Source organism: Aspergillus vadensis (genome assembly GCF_003184925.1).
Source record: "Aspergillus vadensis CBS 113365 unplaced genomic scaffold BO88scaffold_7, whole genome shotgun sequence".
Lineage (NCBI taxonomy): Eukaryota > Fungi > Ascomycota > Eurotiomycetes > Eurotiales > Aspergillaceae > Aspergillus > Aspergillus vadensis.
In genome coordinates, this window is record NW_020292045.1 from 905,335 (window position 1) to 927,386 (window position 22,052).

A 22,052-nucleotide genomic window follows, 5' to 3' on the forward strand; every position below is an offset into this window, starting at 1 on the left:
ACTATTTTGCTCCCAGATATGCAACTACGGCATGCTTTATTCTAAAGCATATGTACTCAGACCTAGACCCAGACCCGTATATCTATTAATAAAGTCACAGTGATCTACAAACAAGATCCAACTTTAACTCTAACCATGTCCCATGTTAGTCTCAAGAATTGTCGGGTCGATTACCTCTTTAGTAGGCGGGACGATTACCATAGCAGGTAACCACCCGCCTATCAGCGCCACGTCTTTCGATATAAAGATGTAGCTCGATAAACACAGCAGTTGAACCCCGTATCGTCAATAAATATTTGTCACAATCCGAAATGTCACCTGAAACACACTCTTCTGGAATGGAGGTATCCCACATCTTCGCAGGAGTTCTACTAGACTTCGACGGGACGATCATTGACTCAACAGAGGGTAAGCCAATCATTCCTATATAGTTTCTGAGGAGAATCTAACGACTACGCAGCAATTATCGAGAACTGGAAAAGGTATATCCTCTTTGGAACACACCAGGGACAACCACATACTAACAACCACAGAATCGGCGATGAGTTAGGCATCGACCACGAGGAAATCCTCCGCACCTCGCACGGTCGACGAAGCATTGACGTCCTCCAACAGCTAGATCCGACAAAGGCAAACTGGGAATGTACGTACTTCCCACCTACATCCCCATGTCAACAATTGACAGCAAGTCACTCATAATCTATTAAGATGTCAGCAAAATGGAATCCCAAATCCCCACCCTCAGCAAAACCCCCGCCGTCGAGATCCCCGGCGCGCGCAACCTCCTCGAATCATTGACCAAACACCACATTCCCCACGCCATTGTGACATCTGGAACGAAAGCATTGCTAAATGGGTGGTTAAACGTTCTACAACTCCCTCAACCGCAACATGTCACTGTCGCTGAGGATGTAACTGTGGGAAAGCCGGACCCGGAGGGCTATCGCAAGGGGAAAGAGAAGATTCTGGCTTTAAAGGATAACGGTGATCAAAGCAGAGAGGATGTCTTGGTGGTGGAGGATGCGCCAGCTGGTATTCGGGCGGGAAAAGCGGCTGGCTGTAAGGTTTTGGCGGTTGCAACGACGCATTCTGTTGAGGCGTTGAAGGAGGCAGGGGCTGATTGGGTGGTGAGGGATTTGAGGTTCGTGGGGGTGGAGGGGTCGGAGGGGAATTTTAGGGTTGGGTTGTCGGATTTATTGTAGAGCGGTCATAGAATGTATAGAATGGATAGAGCTTGGGAGGCACATAGAGATAGATGACTCGAGTCAATTCTGCATTAGACCCAAAAGCAAACTTCGGCGATTAGAAATGCATTACTCAGTCGGTGAAAGATAGGAAGACACGGGGAACACGAGAAACAGACTATAATGGGCGATAAATAGCGAGCCAGTAAGAACCCGGGAGGCTGAACCTAAGCATAGACACAGTTAAACTAGCGGCAGTCCATCCGCAACTAGTCAACCCGGCGGGTTCGGCGAGCTCGGCGAGCCTCGTGTCATACTGTCCGAATAGCCTCAAAGCCAGATCTGCTTAGCAATTCCACGACGTTCTTCGTTTTCTTGGTAATTGACAAAGGCTGCATCTCTGCGAAGAATTGATTATAAAATGGCAGAAGTTACCCATCTTCAATGTTCCATACACACTCAACAATCACAAATCCAATACAATAAATACCACAGCAACTCAAACAACTCAAGCACATTATTCAACGATGTCTCCTAGAGTCTTCATCACTGGCGCAACTGGCTACGTCGGTGGCCAGACAGCGGTCACTCTCATCACTGCTCACCCCGAGTACGACGTCGTGGCACTAGTCCGAGACCAAGAGCAAGCCGATAAGCTCAAGAGCCGCTTTCCCAACATCAGCACTGTCATCGGAACCCTCGACGATGATGCAGTTCTGAAGGAGGAGGCTGCAAAGGCTGATGTTGTGCTGCGTAAGTCTGCCACTGCCAGTCACTGTGGTCAAGCCTCATCGAAAAGTCATCCACTAATATTGTCATACCTGCACAGAAACCGCCAGCTCCGACCACGTTCCCGCAGTAAACTCCCTTCTCGCCGGTCTAGCATCCGGCACTGGAAGAGGCAGATACATTCACATCTCCGGAACGGGTGTTCTCAACGATATGTCTACGGGACCTGGAAACCCCACTTCAAAGATCTACGATGATGAGAAAGATATTCATGAGATCATCAACCTGCCTGCCGAGGCACTGCACCGGAATGTTGATGATGCTGTTATCACCGGTGGAATGCGACTGAATGTTCCCACGGCGATTGTATGTCCGCCGACCATCTATGGTGTGGGTGAGGGACCTATCAAGAAGCGGAGTATGCAGGTTCCGTTCTTGACTGAGGCTATTTTGAATCGGGGTAAAGGGTTTACTGTTGGGAAGGGGGAGAATCTTTGGGATTGTGAGTTGTCTCCAACTTAATAAAAAGAAAAGGGATGGATTGCTAATAGCACTGAAGATTGCCACGTCAGCGACGTAGCCAAAGCATTCGTCGTCCTAACTGAGGAGGCATTGAAGCCCAATGGAGGCACAGCGACCTGGGGCCCAGAAGGATACTATTTTGCAGAGGCCGGCGAGTTCTCATGGAAGGGCGTCAGCGAGAAGGTCACACAGATTGCTCATGACAAGGGAAAGATTGCTGCTGCGGATATCGAACCACTGGCCGTTGAGGACGCTCTAAAATTCCATCCGTGGGCGCCGGTTCTGTGGGGTGGAAACTGTCGCAGTCGGGCTAGTCGGCTGCGCGCTTTGGGGTGGAAGCCTGAAGGTCCCTCCCTTTGGGAGGCTATTCCTAGCATTGTGGAGTTTGAGATTCGTGCCCTTGGACTGTGAGTTGTGGATAGGTTCTTGGCAGTTAATTGAGGGTTAAGGTGGGGTTTCTTAGATGATTCGGTGGTAGTTGGCTGTGTTTAATTCATCATAGAGTTCAATGATCATGGCGCACTTATTGCATCTTTCAAGACTTGTAAGACGAGACCGTCGTCTAGAGCATGAGGCCAACAATATTGTTCCAGTAGTCCTTTTGTATTCACATTGTTCAAATCCAAGTCGATCACTGAAGAGTGGCAGTTCTTAATTGCTTTTGGTAGAGGTTCTTGACCGCAATCAGCCTAGGGGATCTCAGTTCGGAAGCTTCAAATTGATCAACTTTCTCTGTAGACACATCTAAAGCCACCGTCTTTGCAGCGCTGGCACGGCTTCTCCTTATCACATCGCACCCTCCGTCGTCGACACATATCGCACGGCTTCTGTCGCATAGAGAACACATGCACCCTTGCCTGGAAAGCTGCACTGGCTCCAGAAGAGCCGCAGCTCAACCCACTCTTGACACAGTTTTGACAAGGATCATTCTTATCGCACTTGATCTTCTTTGCTCGACAGTGAGCACAAGGAGCCTTCAAGTTCTGGTTTGATGGAGGTGAAGGAGAAGTGACGGATTTTGTCCTTTGCGCTCGTTTCTGCAGGACAACGTAGACTTCACCCCAGACCTCCTTCCCGGCCATCTCACAAGCAATATCCAGCCAGAGTATCATCCGCAGCTTTTCTTTCACACAGCTCCACTGCACGTTATCTGAGACATACATAACCTCAGCCAAGCTCTCGATGAACCAGTCTCTGCCTGGTCCATTCCTAGCTGCTATACCGCCCATCATGAGGATCCACAGAAACAGGATGTCGCCATGTTCCAGGACTGGCCAGGTGTCGAGAAGCTTATTAGTATCCAACTCCGTTTGTAATGCCTTCGCCAGCGTTTCAAAAGGGGCTCGGACGCCAGAAAGCGGGAATGTCACTCCAATACTGTAAATACTTGTCGCCAGTCGACAGACTTCAGATATAGCTCCAAGCCCTGTGCCAGTAATCGTCCCTATGCTCATCAGATGATACTGAACTAGATTGCGCTGGTCACAAATTGCCTGGGGTCTGTATGATGAACTACGTCCGGAAACGTAGTCGTCAATTGTTGCTGTGTAGACTTTCAGTTCCTGCATAACTTTGCGGAGTTCTGGATCAAGATTGATTGTGTTGAGGAGCGTTAAGCGATTAGCTGTGTTAGTGATCCCAAGAAGAAAGTGTCTTTCTATCTCGAATTCGCTTTGACCAGATAGTGCGACGAACGGAAGTGGCGGAGGAGAAAGTAGTAGTGTAGAGTTTACTAGTACCCGGCTAAGGGATATATGAGTTTCTGATCCTGGGTCCGGTTTGGAGAATGTTGCTTACTAGAATGCTGCGGCTGCAAGACCAGGCGTTGTAACTTGAGCGAGGCCACCCCTTAAGGATATTATTCTGTGAAGACCCATTTGATGCAACTGATTGGGTTCTCTGGCACTGTGGACATCCAACCATTGTAATCCTTGCAGCGGGGCCTGGAATGGAGACCGCTTGGACCACTGGTTGTCATCATGAAGCAATGGCTTTTCGACCATCATCAAAACTGCCAGGATGGTCGCATCAGCAGTTGCTCGAACAGGATCGTGTAGTGCTTCATTTATCGAAGTTATCGTGTCCAAGTAGTATTGTTTCAAATACGGTACGACCTCTTTGGTTGATGTCAGGCTAGCCATGTTGGCCGAGATCAAGCCGTTGATCCTCTCATGAGATAAAGAAGACAATACTATGGCCTTGAATGTCGCCTGATCGTTAAGTGACATAGGAAACCAGTATTGGAGATACGGATTAGACACATTGCGCGACGGAAGTACACGAGGCGTCATGATGGCGAATCCTATAGATAAATGAGCCTTGTATCGACGGATCCACACGATATAGGAACTTACGATAAGACAGAGCCCGCCTCACGAGTCGTGGTGGAAGAGATGATGGGAAGACATTTAAGGGAACGAGGTCCGCTGCGGGGTAGATACGAGTGATCTCGCCTGCAGAACCGGGTCATGTTAGCTGTCGCGTTGGCTACTCGTCTGACGAGCGCGTAGCTGTACTATGATCGGGTTCTTCCTCCATTTCCCCTACACCAGTGGATAATGAAATATCGGAAGACATATTAACGTTGAAGGGTAGAAGATCACGGTCAAGTGTGGAGCGCTCCATGAGCTCGAATTGAGGTGCATCCAATGAGGACGCTAGCATTTTATTGTGAATATGGATGCCACTATCAAATACCATAGTGGGCGAAAGATCATGGAAGGATTCATGAGTTTATCTCAAAGCCAAGATTATAAATGGTTGATCACGTGTGGTCATCATGGAGTCTTATTCTAACCTCTTATAACCAAGCGGGTTTAGGCTGAATACGAGGTTAGGCCGGAATCGGAGAAGGTCGAACTGGGCCGGCTTTCGACTGTCAGACACTATAAAAGCACTAGACTCCGCAGGTACGGTAGGTTGAATTATTAGCCAAAAATGGACCAGTGTTCACTAGGAACGTAACTTTTCAATGTCATTCGTCTATCTCATCAAGACATAAGCAGGGGTATGTGAAACATGTATCGAATCAGTCGTCACTGAACTCATCAACAGACTCAGTCGTCGAAATCCTCCATTTCATCCATTCCCTCATCTCCTTCATCATCCAGACCTTCGAATACCATGAACTTCTCGTTCTTAGCATCCGTTTCCTCCGGAACGACGTTGGCATCCTGGACTTCGCAGTCCTTGAGGACGGATTCACGACCAATCCGAGCTCTTCGGCCAATGAGACAGCCCGTCAATTGAGCTCGGGACTCAACTACTGCTCCGTCCATGACCACGCAGCGAGTGAGTCGTGCGCCACTGGAAATATGGCAGTTGGGCCCGATAACACTCTCCTTGATGACACATGTTGGCTCCACGGTTACATTCTCAGCAAGCAGACAGTCACTCTTCGTAACCGTGCACCGTTGGGCTACGCCCTCCGGATGGGCAACCTTCTGGTTATGCGCAAACGGTGATGCTGCCTGACGACCAACTTCCTCAATCGATTCCAACTTGGCCAGCCGAAGTGATGTTGACAGAAGGATAGCCGAACTGTCAACTCGTCGGACAAATGGTGTCGATCCTTGTTGGACATAAGCAAGGATTTGAGGATGTTCCACGGAGTGTGAAGCCGCACTGCCGACCTTTGTAGAACTTATGTCGTTGAGATCAATCTCATCCTCCACTAAATCGCCGTCGTGACTTTTGTTGTCGTGCTGACTCTGATCATGGAAGATCTTATTCATCCCCAGCTTATCCCCTAGGCCCTTTTGCCACCCCGACTTCGCCCAATAGCCGATAAGATCCTCACTCACTGATTCCAGCTTCTCCTGGTGGCGAGCTAGATCCTTGACCCAATACGGAAAGACGTAGAGATGCGCATCGCGGTAACTAGTCAGCATCTTGACCTGCGCATACTTCTCAACTAATGCATGGCGCACAAGAAAGCCCTTTTCCTGTTCCATCCTCTCTTTCACAGTATCCATAGGCATTGACATGAGTAATTTTGATAGACCAAACCGCAAGGCTGATGGTCCGTCAACGAGATGTGATACTACCGGAGCTTCATCCTGCCCAAGAGGCGCAACAGCCACAAAGTCGGTGGCCTCACCCTTTACACTCTCCTCACGACCCACTGTCTGATAATATACGGCAAGCCCGCCGCGACGGCCACCTTGCTCCCCACCCGGGCCATCAGGGTTCCCTCCCAGAGCTCCCTGAGTGACCAACCACGCCTCTAGAATAGATTCACCCGGGATATCACATATAAGGTCACATGGAAGAAGAAGAAAGTCTGTCTTGATGCATTCTTGAACTTCCGGAAGACGGAGTAGTTCGGCCGTTCCCATGGTCATTTCGAGGTCTTTCGGGGCCACGACGGACACGGAGGGGGCGGGAAGCGATGTGAGATGCGGGTTTTGCTTTAGAGCAGCTTGAAGGGGGGCGAGGGAGGATGGGGGCGTAATTAATGTGATGTCTAATACGAGACGAGCCGCAAAGTTAGTCATTGAAAGATCTCCGAGTGAAGACGGGGGGACACGTTATTGGTCAAACGCAAACGTACCTGTAATGCCTGATCGTTTGCAAAAGTCGATTGGATAGAACACCATGGGCCTGTTTGCTATAGGAATGAGACTCTTCGGATACTCCTCCGGGTTCGATGTGAAGGTGTTGAGAGAGACGCCAGGGCCGCATAGAATGAGGGCCTGAAAGCCCGTCGAGGGCACCGGAGCCGAAGATGGCATGATTTCGAGACCAATGAACTCCAAGGGAGCAGACTGCGTATGATGCGCCTTTGAAAAAGACCAATCGATCACTTGGTTGACCCCGCGCCGCAGTAATGAGATCGTGGGGGTTTCGATACCTGGAACGCGACTGCGCTCTGGAGATGCACCTGTCTATTGTGTCAAACGCTAGGTAGCACCAGGCCGCTCAGATAACGCGTTCCGACTAGGCACTGAGAGCTATACAACCGGGTATTGCTCGACGTGGTCTGTCGCGAACCAACTGATGCCGTTAATGGGAGCTGAGTTCGGGGATGGTCACGTGCTGATAGCGGAATGAGTCAGGATCGGGAAGGCCCGACATTAGGTTTGTGGATCCCGTGCACGGTTCATCAACTATGGTCTTGTGAGCTTCAATCCTACTTTTATTTTAAATCCTCCGTTCAGAGAATATTCTTCATCCTGCCATGACTTCAGTATTAGTCGCGTCCGCTAATGTGAAGCACGCAGACACATCGATCTCTACGGAAGTTTCATGAGTTTACGTTTCACTTAAACCTATAGCCGCTTGTATGAGACCGTTATAATCGTCCATCTTCTGCTCTTATAATACATGTTTGACATGGTAAATGACACATGCCTTGAAGGGAAAATTGTGCAAGGCTATCTTGCATCAGGTATTTCAGTAACACACCGACCTCACATCAGAGAGGTCATCGCTCCACGATTTCCAGTCCGATCCCAGGCTACTTATTTCATCATCAGTCAGCGCGCGACGGGCATTGGCAGCTTCTTCAAACTCTTCCGGGGTCCGATAACCGCCCATCAGGGCAATTTCGAATATATCCAAGATTGCTGAATCTGGGTCGGTGGCAACGCCATAAATCGTACTGCCCAATGCGCCTGCATCTCCGATGAGCGACATCATATCGGCCAATTGTTCCAAACCGTCCGAAATCAGCCTGATTTCGCCAAGAAAGGGGACAACCATTAGGACGCCAAAGATAATCTCCTCAATCATTGCCTTCTTTTTTTCTTTCGAGGCCTTATCGGCAACTTCAACCACCTCGCCCATGTTTGCTACCGCTTGCGCCAGCGTGAAGACGACGGTCGAGATGGTGAGAAGCACATTGTTCATGCTTCCTCCATTTGCACCAGTGGCCGACAGTATCTGGGTCAGGTATATTGTCTCGGTCAAATTATAGATTCCTGGAAGTGCATTCTCGATGATCGTCTGTGGGTTGGTCACGGTGATGTTATCAGCCGGTAGAGGGTAACCCTTCAGCACACCCTTGTCAGGCTGGCATGTCTTGCCAGATCCTACGCCGCAACTTGATCCGACATCTTTGTCCCCGAATTGTACCCAGTCCTTTTGGATTCCGGTAGTGGCTGTGAGGTTGGCCCAGAAGGCAGTAGCGTTGATGAGGTCGTAGTAAATTTCATAGTCGTTGTAAAGCTGCTCCACGTCAAACGGACATGTGGTTGTGGAAGCGTTCACGCCATCTTGGGCAAAGGTACACGTGAAGAAGGCATTTCCAGCACCCCCAGGATTCATGTAATCCTCCAACTCTCCAGGAACCTCCTCGCGGATGTACTCCTGGTACTCAGTGAATTTGCCGCCATAGTTTGTGAGGATGTCCGTGTAATTAATCATCGTGTTGTTGAGCATGTCGGAAAGGACACCAAGAGCATAATAATTGACACAATAGTCTTCTATGGAGCTTAGAGAAGATTTTAGGCTCGCAAAACTGTCGAAAGTGAGGGTGTAGTCGCACGTTTCGACGTCATCGGCACAATCCGAATCAGGATCATCATTTGTGCACACTAGATCTGTGCTGTTACCAGCAACGCTTTCCGAACATACGGGCGATGGGCAGTAACCTCGCTCGCAGGCAAAGTCACATAGACCACTGTCAGTATAGGCATCCATGGTGTAACCATATATGCTAGTGTTTGCAGTAGGCGGCACTTCTAACGGGCCCGTTACGGTACAGGTGCAGTTATGGATGGGACAGTAACCATAGGCGCAGGCATAACTGCACAAACCTGTCAGGTCACCGGTTCCTTCTCCAGAAGTACAAGTGTCGGGGGTGAAAGGTGACACAGTAGACGTAGCAAGAGCCACTTCGGTAGTGGTGCAGGCAGACGAGGGGCAGTACCCGTAGTTGCAAGAGAAGGCACAGAGACCCGAGTAGTCCTCCGTCATTCCAGCGGCAGGGTAGCCAATCACTCCCAGACTCTCAGGCAATGTTGCCTGGGGACCCATTTCCTGACACAGACAGGCCCCAACAGGGCAGTATCCTAGCGCACAAGCAAAGGAGCAAAGGCCGTTGAAGTTGCCTACCCCCCATCCGCGGATGCACACCTCGTCTGCGAGAGAGTAGGTCGGGGTGGCTGAGATCGTGGTGGCCGACATGGCGCTGCCTACCCAGGCGTTCCAATTCTCAATTTCACTTGATGCAGCACAACCAGTGACAATTTCCTCGCCAGTGAAGCTCGCAATGGTATCGCCGTCTCGAGTGATAGCCACCTCAACGCTTCCTGCCTGCACCGAAAATTCCACGCTACCATGGTAGATGCCAGTCCCGCCACTGGGGGTACTATTCCATGACGCACCTAGGTCTGTACCCCCGACTGTCACCGAAATATCTGCTGAAGAGGCTAACAGAGCAGAGAAGAATATCCGATCTTGTGGGATCTCGTATGGCCAGTACTCTAGTTGTAGTTCGCTCGCAGTATTACCGGTCGTCCCGCCATCTGACGTGCAGCTTCCCCGGACATTCAATCGGTACCATGCCTGAACACCTTCCTGCGTGATAGTCGAGATGTTGTTCTTATAAGTATCAGCGAGCCAGGGAAGGAACGCTCGCCAACCGTCGTGTGGCATGTTCAAGGCATAGTTATACGGGGCCTGACCTGTTCCGAAGGCTGTATATGTTGACTCAGCAAGCGAGGAGTCAGCGTCCGGAGTAGGGCCGATGTAGTGTGATTCACCAAAATCATTCCAGGAGATGATTTCAATGAATTCAGGGGCCAGAAACATGGCCTGGACCCAGCGGTCATACCAGAGATTATCACCCCGCCACAGCCAGTTCTTGCTGTATCCAGGCATGTTGGTAAAGAACCAGGGCGAGACCGGCATCATATATGGTTTACCATCCAGAAAATCGATATAAGAGGCGTCCACATAGGTATTCATATCACTTGGGCCGTACGGCCAGGCCGCCCAACTGAACAAGCCATCAGCCACCGCATCTCCAAGGCTCACGGCGACTTCAGCCCCTACCGAGGACCAGTCAGGAATGAAATAGCACCCGGTCTTCTCTTTAATATCGACCCAGTCGTCTGCATTATCAGGACCCTCAAATGTAGAGACAAAGGGCTTCGACTCATATCGCCAATATGCTTTGGCCGATATGTAAGTCTCCAGCATGTCCAGGACGTCATCCTTGGCCCATGCCCCATTCCCTGCATAATCAAAGGAAAAGAAAAGGGAGAATCCAGTGTTAACAGCAGCTGAGAAAGCATTCTCCAAAGATTGTGTATTGGTAGCATCTCCTACAGCGATGTTCATCGCAAATGCGTCGATGTTCGCGTCCAAAGCAAGGAGCATCTCATTTTGCCAATCATCGACCGTATAGCCGAGGGTATTGGAGACCTTATCGGGAGCTGTTAGTGCAAACATATTATGGAATATCAAAGGACATACCATAAAATGGGCAAAGACTGCCCGTGAATGGACCTCAAGTGACCAAAGCACGAGACATAAAATCGCCGGAAGAAAGGCCCGCATCATAATAGGTATGCACTTATAAAGCTGACCTGTGGACAAGTAAAAATCGAGATCGGAGAGAAAAAGAATTTGTCCGAAGGAAAGGAAGACCCAAGTCAATAAAAATGGTGAAAAGAATGAGTGAGTTCAAGGTTCGAACGAATGATTAGACACTGTTAAAGTGAGCATAAGTGAAAATGAGTGACGGCGCCAGTGCTTGGGATAAACCAGAGCATATAGGCATTTATTTATAGATAGACGAGGTCTGTCAATTGTGTCCAATCTCAAAGAAAGGGAAAAGTCACCCTTTTATCAGTACTATCCTTTGGGTACCGGCTAGTGCATACTAGTTGAGCTTTGCTAAAGCTATCTGAGAGGTTAGTATGGAACGACAATATGTCGGCTAGCAGCATTTCTTACCCGGTTAGTATCGAAGGCGCTTGTTCAATAATCCCTATACTCTTATCTGTGACACCAACGCTAGTAGTCATCCTCCGAAAAGATTGGTATCCACCATCAATAGGTTATTTACTTTGATTGCATTTATTGAGGTTACATTGACTAGTAGTGGCCGGCGTTAATCGGTTAGACGCCATGGTGAACGATAAGGCCTCGAATGTTTGAATGAATTTTGGCGAAATTACCATGCTGATTGTGGAAGAGCCCCTGGTGGAAGATACATAAAGATACTAACAAATCCATGGTGTTCATATTCCCATGCTGGTCTAATTTCTGCCTTGAATCATAACCAAGACCTACCTTTCTATTTCCTTCTTCTAACGAGACTCTGGATATCCTCCTTTCGAAAATTTACCCACAATGAAGCCGGTCCTGCTTATCTTCATTCTGATTCTTTCCATTGATCTTGCACATTGTTCAAGTTTGACCGGTCCATTCGAAGCTATCTTTTTCTACTATGCCTATCAGATTGATGCCGCAGCTGCAGCTCGAGCAGCTGAAGATGGGATAGCATATGAGGCTACAATCGGAGGTAACTGCATCGGTAAAGGTTGTACCTTAGAGGCCTTTATAAAAACGATCATCAACCCAAAATCCGCAAAATATCTCACACCCACTGCGATTGGGGCTTCTACAAGCCCGGATGTATATGCAACCGCTGAGGAGATTGATACATATTGGAACTACAATAGCAAAAAGTTACGGCTCAACCAGATAATCAAGAAAGCGCCATATGGATTCGCCAACGTGGTTGATAAGGTCGTGGATAAAGTACAAAAGGCTCGAGCAGTTGTACCATCTGCCGACCTCGTGGACAAGGCAGTGGTGGCCTTGAAATGGGCACAATCCGTGAGGCTCACCGAGATGGTTGTCCTTAATGGGGAGCTTCAGGGTGCAAAGGCGCTGGCTTTCGCAGACGATTACCCATGGCTCGAACAGCTGATGCTGACCACCCAGCGAGAGTTGGATGTTGACAGGACTGTGTCACCGGCATTGAAAATAGTTTACACCGATCTTGATTATGCAGAAATGGCGTTGCGGTTATCGAACGGGGACAGGACGAAACTGATGGATCATTACGAAGAATTTCTCGAGTTTGCCCAGACCGAACCTAGCAAAGACGACGACGTTTACAAAATTCACAAAGACATCGTGAATGTGTATCAGCGCGTGGTATCGTCGCTCGAAGCAGGCTGTTCTTAGACGCGAAAATTCGAAGAATTGCAGGTTTAACCTTCGTCTTGAGCTGTTGCATGTTCCTTCTCCTGGCTTCTTCTCTATGTCGCTACTCTACTAGTCAATCGTGCCCGTCTAGTCAAATGTAAATCGTATAGTACAGCTCCGGCTTCAAGTTGCCACGTATTAAAAAGCTCAGTCCTTCAACAAAACAGCATTCATGATAGGCTGACTGACAGAGATGATAAGGATACCTGGGCTATCACCCCTAAACAGCGGATAGCATAGGAATTCTGTCAAGTGAAGTCTACCCTCAGGGTGCCCCTGCATAGATAGTGTAGCGTAATAGTTTAACTCTTATACACAAGGATAGCTTCTAATAATACTAGATCAAGCCGTGTAGAAGTATGAAATGGCTGGGCTGCTGTTAGTGCTGAGAATTTACTCTTAGCTCGGTAGCCCGGAACCAGAGGGCATGGAAGTAACGATATAAATTACCGCGGAGTATCTTCGGCAAAAAGGAATCCCAAACTTGAAAACCCTACCCAGTGAGTTACCCATCATGTTAAAATAGCGACGGGGGCGCTAGTGCGTCGGTACACCGAAGGCTTAAGCTATAAAAGCACGAAATGCTTGGTTGATGGGAATGAGACCCTTGGGGTAGCAGTCTTATCTAGTCTAGTATATTCGTTCAAGCGGATACGGTATAGCGGCCCACTCCTACACCTTATCAACACGGAGGTTCTGCCGAACAAGGAAGTAGTGAGGCGCGGACTAGATGGTCTACTAGTATTCCTAGAAAGGACAACGTGCCGGCGCACTCTGAAAGGGAAACACACTTCATGCCGAATTGGGTCAGCCACTATGGCCTAATTGAATACCTTCCAGGGGTGCCAAATTATGATGGCAGTACCTAGAACAAGTCATAGGTTCTTGCTAAGATAACCACCATGACCGAATCATCCGTATGTACGACTTGGGCCGATAACCCTTGGGCTCAAATTATATAAAGATACTAGATGAAGAGGCAATGCTATGTGTATTAATTAGCCGGTTCTAGCTACCTCTCGTGATACACAATGTTCATATCTCAGTCTACCGTCGTGAGCATACTTGCGATGACTGCAACGATCGCTGCAAGCACATCTTGCGTGGACCATATCTCTCACGATACCATTGCATTCTTCAGTGGTGCCGCTCTGACGTTCGGCTCCAACTATACTGATGCAGCGGACTGTGGCATCAAATGCTCGTCCCTTTCCGCATGCGAAGCCTGGCTCTTTACCGCTGGTGGTCAGTGTGAGCTTTTTCGCCACTCTCCGGTAGCCACAGCAGCAAACCCAAATTTCTCCTACGGTGTCTGCAGGCAGGGAAACAGCTCGTCCCAAAATGCTTGGCCTTCACCAGTTCCCTCATCCTCCATGCATTCTCCCACGATAGCGTCAACTGCTTCTTACATGGTGAGTCACCTCGTGGCAGTCGTAATGCTGCAAGGCTTTCTGCTGATGAGAGCCTCTCACTGCTGTGCAATATCTGATATACGTTAATTATTGAAGCTGACTGAATCCCTTCAATTCTTTTAGAACTCCAGCAGTCCGGCTATCAGGCGGCACTTAGATGCTCATAGACATGGTAGTCATCATAATCACCGGGGGAACTAGTGGTGGCGAAGGGACTTGTCTTTGTTACATTGGAGAAAGCAATGGAGGTGAACAGTGGTCGTTAAGAAGGACTAGTACTCCAAAGTGCAACCATGCTAATTAGTTAAATGCTTTATCTGCTATGTGGTATTATTGACCGTCCAAGATTGTTTGAGTTGAATTAACTTTCCCACCGCTTAATGAAATCTAAATTCGCCACTTGCTTTTCTCACTGTTGCGTAGCTGTCAACAAAAGATAACAATATTTACCTGTATTTTTAGCTGCACATCCTATACCTTTTCGATTGCATTAAGACTAGCAAGTAAATACCAACATACCACTAGTCCAAATTAGCGGGTGTTCATGATTGAGTGTTATCTGTCCGTCGCGGCTGCAACCCCGGCCGAAAGAGGGCTTCCGTAAACAACCCCGAAACTCCATCGCAGCGGCGCATGCTTAAAACACCTGTCCATGCCATCGGTCGCTTCCGACTCCAGCTAAACTAACGGAAAATAAGCCTACGGAGCTGTTCCTTTCCCAACAACAATCATTACCCATCAACGAACTTGATTTACGCAAACCTGGATAGCGAAATGAATTCCCCCTTGCACTTTGACAACAGTGGATCAGGCCCACTTCGAGTTCCGGGCTTCGATGGGATCCCCCTGGAGTATGAGTTCGAGATCGGCCAGCGCTTTACTCATGGGGCATGGGAGGATAGCGAAAGGAGTCCTTTTAGACTCACCGCACCTGAGGTTCATATGTTGCGTCTCATGGAGCGCATTACCGATATTGAAAACTGGGACCAAGGAGTCTTCGATAAACATACGCTCGCTAAATGGCGTGCACATGGAGCCTTTTGGGCAGATCATAACTCCGATATGGATCGGGATGTTGACATGGACCTGATTACTACCAGAACATGGCTCTGGTGCGTTGCGGAGCTACAGGATAAGGCCAGAGCGTTTCATGATACCGGTCATGTTGTCGTCCTCAATTCCGACTCTGGAGTATGTAAAGTCGATCGAGTCGTGACAGGGCCCCTGGCGCATCAACTTCAGGACGCACTTAGCCAACTGCCCAAGTGTAGCACTCATGACTTGCTAGACCCGTCACTTCATATGCTTATCTACGGTCGGACAATAGTTCTCAGTCATGGTGGTCGGGTCACTCTTGAAGGGACTTCTAACCTGTATCCTCCCTCCGATCGTGGACAGACGGCACCAGTGCCAGATCATCCTCTGACTAAACTTGGACCTTTTCCCCAAGTTTTTCATCATTCCAGCGATAGAGCAGAATGCCGACAATTCTCCTCCTGCTATCAATGGCTACCTTGCGACGTTGAATTCACCGAGTCTTCGGGAACGGCGGTACGGATAACATCGTACATCAATAACCTCCACCCAGATAACACGAGGGCATACGCTTCCATTGAAAAGCTTATCTCCCTGTCTATAGCTCCTTGGAATGACGTTCTGGTAAAAGGGTTTCAAGGTCGCAGGCCCCGGCGGATCTATACATATGGTGTCTCAAATAGTGAAGTACCCCCATGGGCAGAATACCCGCCAAAGCACCTACTGCCAGTCGTGCCGTATCAAAAAATAACTCGACACGACTGGGCGTCAGAAGATTGGGAAAGACATTGTGACAAGGTCGAAGAATATCTTCGGCTACCAGATGTGGATCCGAAATATCGCGTTTTCCCGCCAGAGCCCGACGATCCACCAGAGACCCAAGACCTTCTGGGTTACATGACACCGGAGATGTGGGAATCTCCCAAAAGCGTCGAGAGGATAGTAAGGGCGAAATGGAGACGACTTCATCGGTTCTCATACCCCGAGCCAGGCATCTCCTATACGTATGAAGACTGGAAAGCGGGTAAAACCGCAAAGCCAATCTTCGGTCCGTGGGAGTGGGAAGGTGAGTATGAGATGACTCACGATCATGAATACTACTCGGTGTCGTTGGAAGATGAGTTTCGGCAACAGGGCCTGCAGGTAATTGTGCGGGTCTTCAGTATCGACCTGACAACGAATGAACCCCATTATCCTGGGGATCAAGATTTCCATTTGGACGGCATGCTCAACGAACATATTGTCGCCACTGCCCAGTTCTGCTATAGCTCGGAAAATATCACCGAATCCCGCATCTCATACCAACAGAATGATGATTTGAGTCTGCATGGTCACCAACCGGATCCCTTGTGCATCTACAAACTTTACGGTACACCTCCTTGCCCGGCAGTTGGCGAGGAGCCAGAGGCTCTAAATCTTCAAACACTGGGCTCGGTCGCAGTCACTAGCGGTCGACTTCTCGCCTGGTCTAATACCTTGCGTTATAAGAAGCATCCTTTTTCTCTACTTGACCCAAGCCGCCCAGGACATCAACGGTGCGTCGTCTTGTGGTTGGTTGATCCCCATTATCGGATCTGCTCAACTCGGAACGTACCCCCTCAACAGCATGACTGGTGGCGCAACGCCGTAATGGCGAACTCGACCCTGTTATCGGCCCTTCCCAAAGAATTGATTGATATGGTAATGAATGAGACAGGATCCTGGCCAATGGATTTGTCCGAGGCCTTGGCGTACAAGAAAAGGTCGGAAGCAGAGAGGGAGGAAGCCCATGAAGCCCAGAAGTCGATGTTTCAAAACTATTGGTTCTGGTATAATTTAGAATATCGCTGAGCGGATGTGTAGGGGCATATTTGAGGTTCGATAACTCTTTATGCTTAGAGAGGGTTATTCGTAAATTAGGAGCATTTACTTCCCGTCATTGAATTAGATATGACATACTGTATACTGGACGCAGAAATACAGCGCCATATACGATTATAAATCCAGTATGGCTTAAATAGAGACTAGATGCTGAGTAAATTTCTTGCCAAGTCGGTCTCTCAACTTTCCATTGACGATGACCGCGGACATGTTAGCCGTATAATATTTTGACTCCGAAGTAGGGCAAGATGTAATTTACGATGCGTCTTTCGCTCCCTCAAAGCCATACTTTTTAGGTAGAGGCTATTAAGTTAGATTTACAAGTGGTAGGCGACGCCAAGGATTTATTCGCAAATGCTAAAACTGCTAATCAATTACCAGCACTGCAGATGCTATTCAGCTGTAGATTATCATATTTATATATAAGGCCCCGCAGGCATGACCGATGCTTGTCTATGCACTTTTCAAAAGGATGGGTGCAGATCAGTTGCTAGGGCTATTAGTAGCAACAGAGTATATATACAGATGATACCTGCTAATATGGTCACTTTTGCATTGGGATTGCTTATACCACCTGCTTGCCATCTACACGGCCCGTTGCTCGATAGCGACCGCTGCTATGCCCACCAAGGCCGACCTCTAGCTTCGTGTAAAACTCGACGCACTCTAAAATTCGTCTGAGAGAGACTGGACCACAGATCCTTTCAACCTGCCTTTATTTGGCATGGTCAATGCGCTTATTCGGCTTTCTCTGATTCCGTGGTCGCTATAATAGGCGGCGTTAATGGTAGCCGCTACCGGGCCTGTGCCTGTAGCCTGAGTCATACAATTCTGTGTTGGAATTGGATCAGCCTACCAGTAAGTCATGCACCTAAATTTCCGTATCCTGCCCAAATCATTGGCTAGTCCTAGTTTTAACCTCGAGCAGGAGAGTTGACAGGTCCATGAGGTAATACGTCGAGTCCCATCAGCCGCCGACCAATTTTCCGTTTCCGTCCCGCGCACATTCAAGCTTTCTCGGCATTCGGGGTGATAGAGCCCCGGCCTCGACTCGTTTCAGTTGATTCCTTATATAGAACCGTGGAATGAAGCCCCGGAAAATTAGCAAAACAATAGAAAGTGGCTTTTAGCGGTGCCGTGACATGAACAGCATGTTGCATGTTTTTGGGGCCATTTACTTCGCAAGGCATCATGGCGGCAAACGTCAGGCCATGTGTCATGTATGTGCCTGTGTTTTTTTCTTCACCGCATCAGCCACATTTCTACATGCAATGCGAATGTTGATTATGTGTCATTAGTGATATTCTAGACGGGGGGCTATTATGCCTACCACTCCAGGAGAGAGCCTCGTGTGGGTTCTGGTTCCATCAGATTAATGTTTTAGTTATTGATCGTCATTGACTCATCGGTTGAAGAGTGGGGAAATTCCCGCTCGGAACCCGATCAAGAAGAATCAGGGTTGCTTCCAATTCTTTGCTCTTATCTCCGGTGCCAAGGGCCGGGGTTGGCCCAGAGCGAACAGACAGATACAACTCAGACCACTCTTTATTTGTTTTTCCTACGGGATATTTCGTACGATGTACGTTGAACGGAGTACGCCCTCCGATCAGGCATCGGGTCTGGCGAATAGGAGGATTCATGGCCCCCACCACGCTGCCAGTCATGCTGTGACAATGGCTGTGAAGTTAGCTCTTAGGGTTGCAAACAAACGGGGGCGGTATGCTTTTCCCGTGGTCCCTGTTCCAATAGAAGCTTCTACTAAGGGCCCGCGGAGGCCGTAAGCACCGACTCGCCGTGTCGTCGCAATCAACAGTCTCTTAAGTCCGAATTTAGTCTCGAAAATCCCGAAAGTTCTGCATGGTATTTATCTCCTTGGGTAGCTGCTACCCATCGCTGGAGATGTTTTTTTTTTTTCCACAGTATCGAAATCAAGCTTCCTACACCATGGAGAGCGCAAAACATAGTGAAGCGACGTTACAGGCGCAATCTGTCGCCATAGACGACAAGAGTCTAGGTGAAGATGTACACACCCCACCGGAAGAAGTGCCAGTTCCAAAATCCGATGAAAAGCCCGAGGAGCAGAAGTGGCTCACAGGCCTCCCTCTTCTGATGGTCATGACTGCAGTCACGCTGGTGGTGTTTCTGATGTTATTAGATGTGTCTATTGTGTCTACGGTGAGTCTACTGCTAACAGTAATCGATGCAACTTCATGGTACGGTACGAGAGTACTGACTGTTCAGGCTATTCCTCATATCACGAACCAATTCCATTCGCTTGATGATGTCGCCTGGTACGGTAGCGCATACACCATTGCGAGCGCATCGCTACAGCCTCTTACTGGCAAATTCTACGGCAACTTCGTTCAAAAATGGACCTTCCTCGGCTTCTTCTCGGTTTTCGAACTCGGCTCTCTCATCTGCGGTGTCGCTACCTCATCAAAGATGCTTATCGTTGGAAGAGCTGTGGCTGGCATGGGGTCTTCGGGCATGGTAAACGGCGCGCTTAATATCTTGGCTAGCATCTTACCGATGCATAAGCGACCGATGTTCATGGGAATCATGATGGGATGTGAGTACTCTACCCCCAGCTACAAGTGATAAAGGCTGACACTGGAGTAGTTTCTCAACTGGGACTAGTATGTGGTCCACTTATCGGTGGTGCATTCACCTCATATTCAACATGGCGTTGGTGTAAGTGTTACTCCTCGTCCATTTCTAGATATACTTCTAACCACAACAGGCTTCTACATTAATCTTCCGATTGGTGCTCTGGTCGGCATCCTTCTAATCTTCACCAACATTCCGGAACAACATGCCAAACCCAGAGCTGCGGAAGTCTTCCGGTCGGTGATTCTTAAGAAATTCGACCTCTTCGGATTTGTCCTGTTCGCACCCGCCGCTATTGAGCTGCTGTTGGCTCTTCAATGGGGCGGCAGTCGGTACCCCTGGAACAGTTCGACCATCATCGGTCTGTTTTGCGGGTCCGCTGTGACGTTCGTCGTCTTCGGTCTCTGGGAACGGCGCATGGGTAATGATGCTATGATTCCGGGACAGTTAGTAAAACAGCGCATTGTTTGGAGCAGTTGCATGAATATGTCGATGATGTTCGGAATGACCATGGTTATGGCGTACTACCTACCCATCTACTTCCAGTCCGTGCGAGGCGAATCCGCCCTCATGAGCGGTGTTGACTTGCTGCCGAATATTCTATGCCAGCTGGTCATGGCAGTGCTCTCGGGTGTCCTTAGTAAGTGGCCAGCATCTATGCCTCCTTAATTTATCCACCAGGTCCCTAACATTTCTCCAGCCGGCAGACTAGGATACTATCTCCCATGGGCCATATTTGGCTCCATCATGACCTCCATCGGCACTGGTCTCCTGTCAATGCTCTCCCCCACCACCTCGACACGAGATTGGGCCGGCTTCCAGGCCATAGTAGGTCTTGGACGTGGCGCTGCCACTCAAGTAGTACGTTCCACCCCCCCACATACATCGCCCAGTGGAACCAATCAACTAACAAATGATGCCAGCCCATGGTCGCCATCCAAAACGCCGTAGCCCCCGCTCAAATCTCCCCTGCAATGGCCATCCTCACATTCAGTCAAACCTTCGGCGGCTCTATCTTCCTCGCCGTCGCTGAGGTCCTTCTCACCGCAGGCCTGAGAAAGAAGATCCCCGAGTATGCACCGAACGTCAACCCCGAGACTGTCATCTCAGCGGGAGCTACTGGATTCCGGGACGTCGTTCCAGCCAAGGATCTTCTCTCGGTGCTAGTTGCGTATTCGAAGGCGATTGACGAGGTATTCTATCTGTGTGCGGCGCTTTGTGTGGTTCAATTCTTCTTTGTGTGGGGCATGGGGTGGAAGAATGTCAAACAGGGGAAGCAGGAGCAGGAGAAGAAGTCAGGAGGGGAGGCTAAGGAAGTTGTTTGATTGTGCTTTTGTTTTTTTTTGAACGGGTTGGGTTCCATTGCATGGTTTTGCGGTGTTGCGTTAGAGTATTATAGAGTCATAGTTGGCTTGATTAGCGACTGGTTCGTGTTAGTAATAGTAATTATCTCATCTCATGCTTGGCATTGTATGCTTTTACTTTACGTAGGTGCACCCTGGTAAAGGTTTTAATCAATACTGTGACTGACCAGACTCCTGATTGTGATAGATAAGGCTTTGGGCGTAATAGTAACAGAAATATTACCACGATACTCGTGCGAAAAGAAGGTTGAAGTTCATTGGGTATATTCGGCCCAGAATAGATCTTGCTTGCTATTATGATCTCGATGAGCTTGCACTGGCAGATCCCATACCTAGGTTATGCATATTTAACTACTTATTACTTATATTCCGTAGATCTACTATTCCAGCATCTACTTCAGACGGTATGACGCATTAATGTTACCATCCAGGAACCGGGAGTTAAGGTTTCCCGCCGCCCTTGGTAGTCATACAATGATGTAATGAGGCGTTAATCCCTAGGGTAACGACTAGAAGAGGAAAGACTGAAAGCAAATGATAAACTCACGTAGATGTGGATTTACAAGAGCAAATAAAGATGGTAGAGATCTTGTTTACAAGGTGTGCTGTGAGAGCGACCACCGTTAGATTCTTATCGCTTTCGCATCTTGTTCACACTATACTTTTCCGAAACTGGGGAGATGTAATCTTTTCAATTAACCACCATTAGGCTAGAAAAATTAAAGTCAAAAAACTACTAGTACTACAGTCACCATTCAACCACAATCTGTAAGAAACCATAGCGGAAACATACCATGTGCCGCTAATATCCTGACACACGTAATATGAAGATCATTCTACCAGTATCCTTGTGAAGCAGGATATTGTGCTTGTAATTTTATATAACTGGTACTATATTTGAAAAGCATGTAACAGCAAAGTCATCTTCGCCCTTGTATCTTGGAAGTGTCAGCTGCCCAGCCCTTGCGTCCATGATGACGGAAGCTTGACATATGTACATTCTTGGCGCACGGGCTTCAGATAATCAGAATCTCCCAACTCAAAATGAAGTTATTCCCATCTGTCATCAAGGTTTGAGCTGTTCACTCGATTTCGTCGGCTGACCTTGATCGAAGAAATATATACTCCATTGCCGGACGATAGGGCCCGGTAGATCAAATTTAGAGAGGGAG

At 48.6% G+C, this 22,052-nt stretch overlaps 7 protein-coding genes across 7 annotated transcripts; 4 read left to right on the forward strand and 3 right to left on the reverse strand.

Moving 5' to 3' along the window:
* Positions 1 to 311: 311 nt before the first annotated feature.
* BO88DRAFT_362845 (2-deoxyglucose-6-phosphate phosphatase) lies at positions 312 to 2,846 on the forward strand (the record flags this gene model as incomplete). Its single annotated transcript, XM_025703926.1, has 7 exons — positions 312 to 408; positions 461 to 482; positions 534 to 643; positions 709 to 1,141; positions 1,723 to 1,937; positions 2,014 to 2,415; positions 2,473 to 2,846. The coding sequence occupies 7 exons, from the start codon at positions 312 to 314 to the stop codon at positions 2,844 to 2,846; spliced, it is 1,653 nt and encodes a 550-aa protein (XP_025564596.1).
* Positions 2,847 to 2,953: 107 nt separating this feature from the next.
* Positions 2,954 to 5,135, reverse strand: BO88DRAFT_442857 (Cys6 transcription factor domain-containing protein; the record flags this gene model as incomplete). Its single annotated transcript, XM_025709982.1, has 4 exons — positions 2,954 to 4,178; positions 4,233 to 4,737; positions 4,790 to 4,888; positions 4,952 to 5,135. 4 exons carry the CDS (start codon positions 5,133 to 5,135, stop codon positions 3,158 to 3,160), a joined length of 1,809 nt encoding a protein of 602 aa, XP_025564597.1. The 3' UTR covers positions 2,954 to 3,157.
* Positions 5,136 to 5,380: 245 nt separating this feature from the next.
* On the reverse strand, positions 5,381 to 7,423 carry BO88DRAFT_442858 (translation initiation factor eIF2B subunit gamma). Its single transcript, XM_025709983.1, has 2 exons — positions 6,988 to 7,423; positions 5,381 to 6,900 (listed from the first exon to the last, which is right to left on the reverse strand). Exons 1-2 carry the CDS (start codon positions 7,166 to 7,168, stop codon positions 5,492 to 5,494), a joined length of 1,590 nt encoding a protein of 529 aa, XP_025564598.1. The 5' UTR covers positions 7,169 to 7,423; the 3' UTR covers positions 5,381 to 5,491.
* A 172-nt stretch (positions 7,424 to 7,595) lies between these two features.
* BO88DRAFT_480144 (glycoside hydrolase family 71 protein) lies at positions 7,596 to 10,940 on the reverse strand (the record flags this gene model as incomplete). Its single annotated transcript, XM_025712116.1, has 3 exons — positions 7,596 to 9,118; positions 9,194 to 10,805; positions 10,857 to 10,940. 3 exons carry the CDS (start codon positions 10,938 to 10,940, stop codon positions 7,830 to 7,832), a joined length of 2,985 nt encoding a protein of 994 aa, XP_025564599.1. The 3' UTR covers positions 7,596 to 7,829.
* Positions 10,941 to 11,738: 798 nt separating this feature from the next.
* BO88DRAFT_413808 (uncharacterized protein) lies at positions 11,739 to 12,581 on the forward strand (the record flags this gene model as incomplete). The annotated part of the gene is made up of 1 exon (XM_025708147.1): positions 11,739 to 12,581. One exon carries the CDS (start codon positions 11,739 to 11,741, stop codon positions 12,579 to 12,581), a length of 843 nt encoding a protein of 280 aa, XP_025564600.1.
* A 1,052-nt stretch (positions 12,582 to 13,633) lies between these two features.
* On the forward strand, positions 13,634 to 16,879 carry BO88DRAFT_385770 (DUF4246 domain-containing protein; the record flags this gene model as incomplete). Its single annotated transcript, XM_025704755.1, has 2 exons — positions 13,634 to 13,853; positions 14,826 to 16,879. The coding sequence occupies 2 exons, from the start codon at positions 13,634 to 13,636 to the stop codon at positions 16,877 to 16,879; spliced, it is 2,274 nt and encodes a 757-aa protein (XP_025564601.1).
* Positions 16,880 to 18,787: 1,908 nt separating this feature from the next.
* On the forward strand, positions 18,788 to 20,959 carry BO88DRAFT_403746 (MDR family MFS transporter). The gene is made up of 6 exons (XM_025706438.1): positions 18,788 to 19,084; positions 19,151 to 19,478; positions 19,529 to 19,600; positions 19,650 to 20,156; positions 20,217 to 20,377; positions 20,440 to 20,959. The coding sequence occupies exons 1-6, from the start codon at positions 18,854 to 18,856 to the stop codon at positions 20,839 to 20,841; spliced, it is 1,701 nt and encodes a 566-aa protein (XP_025564602.1). The 5' UTR covers positions 18,788 to 18,853; the 3' UTR covers positions 20,842 to 20,959.
* The last annotated feature ends 1,093 nt before the right edge of the window (positions 20,960 to 22,052 follow it).